Here is an 8934-nt window from a genome sequence, read left to right as displayed (position 1 = left end):
TGATGTATAATTAATTGAAAAAAATATAAATTCAGGATATACAGTATCAGATATTACAATGTTCTTTTAATAATTATGGGGCTGATCTTGAGCATATATGATCATCTTGATGTCTTTTAGGTTTTTCACTGCTCAAACTTTCATGAAAACTCTTGACAAATATTTTGGGGTCAAAAAGAAAAGAAAATATATTTTACTATAGGCACTAATCCAGAAGGTGTTAAACACAAGCCTTTGAATTGATTGATTCTGGGCTACAGTTGTAAAAGCTCGAAAATCTTCTTCTTTTGAAGGTCTTGTGATAAAAAAAAGTTACAAAATTTGTTCTTTCGGTTAGAACCGTAAAAGCATATTGTCAAGTATCAGACAAGAAGAATCAGGCGTGGCCAAATAGTAAATTTATTGATGGGCCAAACAAAGCAGGTTATGCATAGCATCAATGCCTCATAAATAACGTAGTTTGTTAACAACATGATTTCATAGAAATCTCAAGGCCATGCATTACTTTGCTTTAGGCTCGCTATCTCTTTCACCATGAACTCAATTGTAAGTCGTCAATGGTGGCAACGTTCGGCGTCATCTATAGAAGGAGACGCTCTCATAAAGAAACTCCTTCTTAGCCATGACCCTGATGGTCGCCGTCTTGAATCTGAGCAATTGCTTCGAGTCACCGAGAATATCATGCGCTTTGCTACTAATTCTGAAGTACTACTAACTCCCTGCTTATTTGACCAATTAATGAAAACATAAAAGATGTTTTTAATGGTTCCTTTTGTATAGTCATCAATTTCATCATTAACAGCATTGATTCTTAAATTAATTTTCAGGTTTCTAATATACATAGGGATGCCCTTGCAGTGGATAATGAAAGCATTTTTGATGTTGTTGGGTCACAAGAACCGCTGGGATACACCATTTATAAAATATCTCGCGAGGTTTCTAATCTTTCTTCCTCTTTATAGCAAAAAATTGTCAAGCCTTTATTTAAAGTTTCAGTCTAATATATTTTTGGTAATAGCAGATGCTCTGCAAATGTTGTGGGAAAGGAGATATTCATACAAGGACCATGGTAATGTTTGATTTGCTAGGGAGTTATAGATGGGATGCAAAAGTGGTTTTAGTACTTGCAGCATTTGCAGCAAGCTATGGTGAATTCTGGCTCACAATGCAGCTATACCCGGAAAATCCTTTGGCAGTATCGATTGCAATGCTCAAACAGTGGCCAAGCAGCATCAGCAAGTTGAATCCTCGATTTAAATCATTAAGTTTGTTGGTTAAGACGATGATTGATGTGACCAGGTGTATTATTAGTTTCGAAGGCCTTCCGGTTGCTCATGTAGTACCAGATTTTGACATGATTTCAACTACAAAGTCTCATATTTTCATTGCTGCTTACTGGATCACTAGAAGCACATTGGTCTGTTGTTCTAATATCAAAGACTTAATAGCCATGAGGCCTGAGCAAGTGCATGTTCTTTCCCTTCAACTCTCCTCTGGTCTTCGTTCTAATTTTTTGTTTTGGTGATAATCTATAAAAGAAAGTTAGCCTTCAAAGAGTTATTACTGTTTGATGATCTAATTCATTTGTTTGAATACTCTTCAGGCATTCAAATTCAGCAATTGCAGCTTGGGAGCTCTCAAGTTTGGTATATAGAATGAGCAATATCCGGAGTGGCCTCAGCCAGCAAGTGGATGAATGTCATCGACATATAGGTTTCCTTTTGATACTTATTAGTGATGCAATAGCCATTCACTCTTACATTAAATCTGAATTATGCATAATTTGTTTACTTTTTATAAATTGGCAGAGATGAAGATGTATCAGAAGCTTATAGATACTTTCAAGGACAAGGAGTCCCGGAAAGACAACCAAGAGGTGCTTCAACTGCTATTTGCTTTAAAGAATGACTTACCACTCAAGAATTGCTCCACACAAGCAAAGGTACTAAAACATTTTTTCCTTCTTTTTTCAGCCATAACCTTAGAGATTTTAATCACAGCACACCTTCAGACTCACAATTAGTATCCGATTCTATAGAATAGAATACAAAAAGAACTTTAGATTCAGTAACAGTAATCTATTCCTCTGTATATGCCTCTTCAAATTTTAAACTACTTAGCCTTCATATATTTTGATTGGCAGCTAGGTGTATCTGAACTGAAAGACAAGGTAGTCATTCTTTTGGTATCAAAACCAGAGCTCCTTCCATTGGAGGAACTATTTTTGCTAGTTCACCAAACTTATGATCATCCGTACAGCAAGAATTTAAAGGGAAGTTATGAAATTGTTTGGGTTCCCATCTCATTTTCGGATAAATGGACTATTGCTGAAGAGGAAAGTTTTGATATTTTATCAAACTCTTTGTCGTGGTTTTCGCTTTGCCGGCCGCAATCTCTTGATTCAGCAGTGATGAAGTTCATAAAACAAGAGTGGGAGTTCAAGGCTGAGCCCATCATGGTAGTGTTGGATTCAAAAGGGATGGTAACACACTCAAATGCACTTGATATGGTGTTGATATGGGGCGCCAGGGGATATCCCTTTTCAGTTTCAAAAGAAATTCAGCTCTGGGAAATGGAGAATTGGACTCTACAACTTCTGATTGATGAAATTGAACCGCAATTGGCTAGTTCGGTAAGACAAATGACTTCACACTTAAGAAGCATCATCCTTCTTTACAGATACTTCAAATTCTTTGTACTTATAATTACTTTGATGCCAGGTTGAAGGAGGCAGGAATATTTGCCTTTATGGAAGTGACAACCTAGATTGGATTAGAGAATTCAATGCAAAAATAAATGAAATTAGAGCTAAAGGCTTGCAACTTGATATGGTGTATGTTGGTAACAAGAACCCAAGTGAACAAGTGAGAAACATTTTAACCATCATCAATAAAGAAATGCATATTGATTTCGTTCTCTCTTTCACGAAAATACAATTCTTTTGGTTCCGGTTGGAGCGTATGAGAAAATCAAAACTCCGACTAGGAAAGATGGCTGATAGCGATCATATTCTAAGAGAGGTGTCAGCATTACTGACTACAGACGATGAAGACAAAGGTTGGGCAGTGCTAGGTAAAGGTTTATCATCAGATATTATAAGGGTTGAAGGAAGCAAGCTCATGGAGTACTTGAACAGGTTTCCAGAATGGGAAGAAAATGAGGCAAAGCTGGGATTCGTTGGTGCACTTTTTTTATATGCTGTTGAACCGCCAGATCATACTGCTCATTGTAGTCACTCTAAGCTTATTCCTTATACTGATGGGTCTGCTGCCGTATGCCGAAATTGTAAGCGCCTCTTGAAAAAGTTTGTAGTGTATGAATGACTGGTAATTAGAGTGCTCTGCTCTAACTGAGTTGAAGATGATACTAGAAATAAAATGAGTGTTCCTTGGCAAATAAATTATTTCTATTTGCAGTCTGAGATTGTTTAAGCAAAATGAAATTTATCTACCATGGATTACACTTTTAAAGAAAATCATGACCAGATTTTATAAATAAGTCGTCTGTAGATTGACAAGCCTTATTTACGCAGTATTATGGATGCCAATCGTCAATGAACAATTCAGAAATACATAAATTAAAAGCATAAATGAAAAGTCATTGTTGCATTCACTTGCACTACAAACTGTAAGTTGCACATAATTTAAGAATGACTCTGAGGTAGATTACATAGATTATAATCCAGAAATCCCAGATCAGTATCACATGGTTTGACAAGATTTGACGAAAGGTTGATGCCGCAATCTTTGTTGACTTGCAGCCTTTGGTTTCTTCCCTTCAATTTCCCAACTACTTATAGAGCGTGACCCCATAAAATTAAAACCCTGAATTTATCAGTTCTATGAAGTTCTGCAACCTTGTAGTTAATCATCATCATTATTGTTTTCAATTTCAAAATATGCAATTTTGAGTTTTTTTCACAAGATAGACAAAGGTAGTGGTGATAAGAATCTTAAAAGATTATAATGTCTAATATTGTGTGATGAAAATTAGATAAAACCCAAAAATAAAAAAGTAACACATGATTTTTACCACAATTCAATCCGATAATTTGAATGTCTATGCTCACAATGTAGTTAATAATTGTTGTGTATTACAATAGAATTTTTAAAATGGATTAGTAACTAGTTTAAATTTTCCTGTTTGACTTTTCTTGTCAGTTCCTCTTAGATAATTCTTTGAATTTACAGGACCTTTCAAGAAAAATTATATTCAAACTAGTAGGAGTAGGAATCCAAATTCTAGTGCAATGACAATTGATATGTTCTTATTTCAATTGATCAGAAAAGGAAAATTGTAAACATTAAAAATATCCCTATTAGGATGCTGAAAATATTTTGTTCTTTGTTGTTATTATGAGAAATAGGAAAATATATGTATAAGATTTTAGAAAAATTTCATTTTTGGTGGGAGTCTACATGTTATATCGACTTGATGAGACTTTTTTTTTTTATAGAGTATATGGAGTATGAATTGTATGATCGCTAATGACTTGTTGGACAACTCGAGCTTATTCAGGAATATACCTCGAACTGAGAATTATTTTATAATATTTATTATTTTTTAACCAATGTAAGAAAGATAGGAAATCATCTTGATGTCTTTCTCACATATTGGAAACAGTGAAAGTATAACAATCGAGAGGTAGGGTGTGTTTCCTCCAGTCACATTAGAAATGATTTATAAGATTCTTTAAGTGGGAAGTGCTCTCCAAAAGGGAAGTGTAAAATTAAGCCAATAAGAGTTCTTTATCTTTGACCATGAAAAAAGCAATAGGTCATCCTCGCATCAAATTGAATAAAGGCTAGAGCCATTTCCCTAATGACTTCATGACAGGATGAATCTAGTGAACCTCAAAACATTCCCACTCAAGATTTAAGTTGGAATTGTTAGAAATTTTCTAATATGGACTAACATTAAATTTGATTATGGTTTAATAAAATGTGATAACCTTAGACAAATCTCATATCGACTAAGCACGAAAGAAATAATGGGTTTGTCTGTACTCTGTCTATGTATCTCACATCAGTTAGGAGTGAGAGGATTTAACTAGCTAAATAGCTTATGAGCTCATTAAACTATTAAAACGCATTTTGGGTTGCAAAACCCATAAGCAAAACCATGATAAACTATGTCTCTGGAGTAGACAATATTTTGACAGTGGGTTGGGCTATTGGACCAAGGGTGTTAGAAATGGTATCAAAATAGTTTTGCGTGTTTTCTTGAATAATGGTGGGGTAAACCTCAGCAAAGATGTTGAGTCCTATAAGAGGGGTGTATGTGATACCCTTAGGCAAATCCCACGTCGGTAAAACACCAGAGAAATGTTAGGTCTGTCTATACTTTGTTTGTGTATCCCATATTGGTTAAGGGTAGGAGGATTTAATTGGTTAAATAGCTTATGAGCTACTTAAACTGTTAAGACGCTTTTTAGGTTGCAAATCTAAAAGCAAAACCATGATGGATTTTGTGTCCAAAGTGGACAATATTTTAACAGTAAGCCGAGCTATTGGACCAAGGATGTTACATAAAATTAAGTAATTGAATAGTCAAATGATAGTTTATAGATAGGTTTGAGTGATCAATAAAGATAAGTTCAATGCACTTGAAGGATATGATTTTAGTGGATAGTATTAGTGTGAACTTTAAAGTTTATTGGATCTTTGATGAAAGAGTCAATTAACTTACTAAATATTGGCTAGGTCTTTACTCCAAAACCACATGTAGTAAAGCTTGTCCTATTAAAAGTTGTCATTCAAGAAGGTTTTTGAAGCAAAAGAATAGTCACTTCGGATTCAAATTGCATAGCTTTCCAAGTATTTCTATAACCCTAAAGAATTGAATTCATTATTTTATAATATATGCATATATCATATGGATTAGAATTGCATGATTTTACTAAGTTAAAAATCCAGAATAAATCTTAAATGTTGTATTAGAGCAAAACACATTATGTTGTAAAATTTGAAAATACAAAATTGAAATCATGAATTATTAATTTAACAATGAGGGTTTAAATCCAAATTAGGGTTATTTTGAAATTCAAGTTTATTGAAAATTCAATTAAGCTTTATTTCAATTAAGGATTTTATGTTAAATTGGGTTTTCAAATTGATTAATTAAACTTTGAAATTAGAGTTCAATATTCCTTGATTTCATATTTCAAAAGTCAAATTTCAATTTGGTGAATTTGATTTCTAAATACAGTATCCTTTTGGCTAAAATTGGACTTGAAATTTGTGGCATATTGGCTAAGGTTCGTGTGACCAGCATGGTCATGCTCGTCCACCGATTGTGACCACCTCATATGACAAAATTAGGCAAAGCAAGAGTCGATGACGTCATGGAAGTTCTTCCTCCAATTGAGAATTTTTTGTGTAAATTTGATGACATAATCATTGGAAATCAATAATAGTAAGACAACCATTGATTCCCCTCTCAAATCGAACCATTTCAAAGAATGGAATATGTAAATTTTGTCATCGAAATTGTGAAACCAAGTTTAGGTTTTTATTGACATCACAAGTTAAATGGGTTGGGAAAACTCGATCCACAATGATAAACGAGCTAAATCAGCCCAAAAGTCAATTTGGTCAAATACAAACTAGGTTTTTATGACCCATAAACTAAATCCAAACCCATGTAGATAACTTGATCCATCTGAGGATAGTTCGTGAATACCACAAGTGTAAAAGCTAGAAAACAGTAAGTGACTAGCATGTGCAAGTATGTAGAGATTGTTTCGCGCGTGGCAACACCTTGCCACGAATGCTTGATATGGGAAGAATTATAAAGCACATTAGGGCATGTGAGTGTGTTCTTGTGGCATGTGCTTACGCGTGTACCTCTATAGAGGTTTGTGCTTGCACATGTACCTCTATAGGGTGCATTCAAGCACATGTCATTATTCATAAGCATGTGGAAGAGTGTTTGTAGTGTTTAGGCTTACGTGACGACATGTGGGGACCCCTCTAGTAAGGTTTGCAACACATGAAATGGTTTATTTTGACGTGTTGGCAGTCCTTGGAGACATGTGTAGGCTATGGTGGGTGCAAATAACAAGTAGAGTCTTTCAAAAATGTGTCAGTGTATATAAATTGTGAATTCTATTGAGTGGCTATATGTAATAGTGTATAATTGGCTTTGAGTAATGTGTGTGCATCTATAAAGGATTTTTTTTTAACACATTAACATGTGTGAATGTCTCATGAGAGCATGTGATAAGGATTTAAAGCTTTTTTAGAACACATGAGTCCACTTGAAAGGTTTTATGTGGTGCATATAAGGGCATAAAGGTAGTTTAGGCATGTTAGAGTGTGTGAAAGATCTATGGTAGTGAATGAAACATATTAAAGACATGTAACAATCTGTAATAGCACGTAAAAGGCAAGTAATAACCCATAGAGTGCATAAAGGACTTATGGTAGCACATGAGTGGCTTGTAGTGACATGTAAAGGTAAATGAGGTACTTGTATATCTCCTTTTGAAGGAGAAATTCATTTTAGAATGAATATTGTGACATTAGGATTATTAAAGTTCCCTCCTCTTATTAGGATTAATAAATTAAGTATAACATCAACTCTATCGTGTGTGGTTAAATTATCATATTAGATTAAGTTTATTGTTCACTCGGTTAAATGCAACAATTTTTAAGGAAGATTGTCAAAGATAATAAGATATCGTACCTCATGAAATCTTAATTAAGATAGTAATATTTAGTATTATTGAAATAATTATGTGAGTTTTCATAATGTTAATCATTATAGCAGTATATTGTTGAGACTTAACAAAATTTTCCCATCGAAAATGATATATTCTTTAATTTTAATGCAAATAATTTTTTGCTCAAAGGTGGTCAATGTCTATATTAAAATCGATAATAGCATAAGGTTAATTTTGAAAATACACTGGTTATGTAAGATTCAATGCACCCAAAGGTGGTTGAGTTTATTCAATTGATATGTGTTTTCTTATTTGATAAAGGATAAATAGCGGTCTAAAAAGTTTATTTGCTCAAAGCTGATATTTTTTTCGAAAATCATATGTTCTGAAGGTTATCATTATGACTTTAAACTTGTGCTTAGGATCCTAGTAGAATGTCATTTTTTCTATCCAAAAGTGATTCAATGATGATGCACTAAGAATCCTTATAAGGTGTAACTTATGAGGTTTTGAAGCTACTTTGATTATTGCCTAAAAATACAAATTTGTTGCAATGTTTAATGAAGATTGTTAGAAATAATTTAGTATTATATCCATGAAATTTTAATTTTGACAATATTATTTAGTCTCAATAGAAATTATTGTAAGTTATCAAAATGTTCAGTTGTCAAAGTGGTGTTTTCATTGAAGCTAGTGAAATTTCTATATTTGGTGAGAGTGATATTCTTTAATTTGATTGATACAATTTCCTACCCAAAGATGGTTATTGTATGTGTTAAAATTAATGGTTGCATAGGGTGATTATAAAATTACATTAGTCGTGAAAATTTCAATTCGCCCGAAGGTTATTCTAATTTTTCAATTGACATATTTTTCTTATTGGTGGAGAAGAGAGTAGTAACTTAAAAGGTTTATCTACCCACAGGTGATAAAATTTTCAAAAGTTATATGTTCTCCTTATTTGTATCCTTATGTTTAAAGGTCCTAATTGCATATCATATTTATTACAGACCGGTAGACTTGAACCCAAAGGTTATTATATGATGATGCACTTGAAACTCTTGTGGATAATAGCTTATAAGGTACTGAAGCTATTCATTGCCAATGATATTATTTGTTGCATTCCATCTTAAATAGATTTTATTATAATGAACAATAATAATAACACCACGTAAAGACCCTAATTGTTTCCAACTTTAATAATTGGAGGTAAGATATTGAGTTTTCATTGTTAATTAAGGATATAGATTTGGTCTAGTGAGTTGATGAAC

General features: G+C 33.3%; 1 protein-coding gene across 1 annotated transcript; it reads left to right on the top strand.

The window, feature by feature from the left end:
• Positions 1-486: 486 nt before the first annotated feature.
• On the top strand, positions 487-3403 carry LOC123216952 (protein SIEVE ELEMENT OCCLUSION C). The gene is made up of 7 exons (XM_044637650.1): positions 487-705; positions 828-935; positions 1022-1467; positions 1604-1713; positions 1809-1942; positions 2144-2632; positions 2721-3403. The coding sequence occupies exons 1-7, from the start codon at positions 535-537 to the stop codon at positions 3321-3323; spliced, it is 2061 nt and encodes a 686-aa protein (XP_044493585.1). The 5' UTR covers positions 487-534; the 3' UTR covers positions 3324-3403.
• The last annotated feature ends 5531 nt before the right edge of the window (positions 3404-8934 follow it).

Source organism: Mangifera indica, chromosome 5, assembly GCF_011075055.1.
Source record: "Mangifera indica cultivar Alphonso chromosome 5, CATAS_Mindica_2.1, whole genome shotgun sequence".
NCBI classification, from domain to species: domain Eukaryota; kingdom Viridiplantae; phylum Streptophyta; class Magnoliopsida; order Sapindales; family Anacardiaceae; genus Mangifera; species Mangifera indica.
The sequence above is the reverse complement of the archived record's forward strand: the minus strand, read 5'-3'. Positions and strand labels throughout refer to the sequence as shown.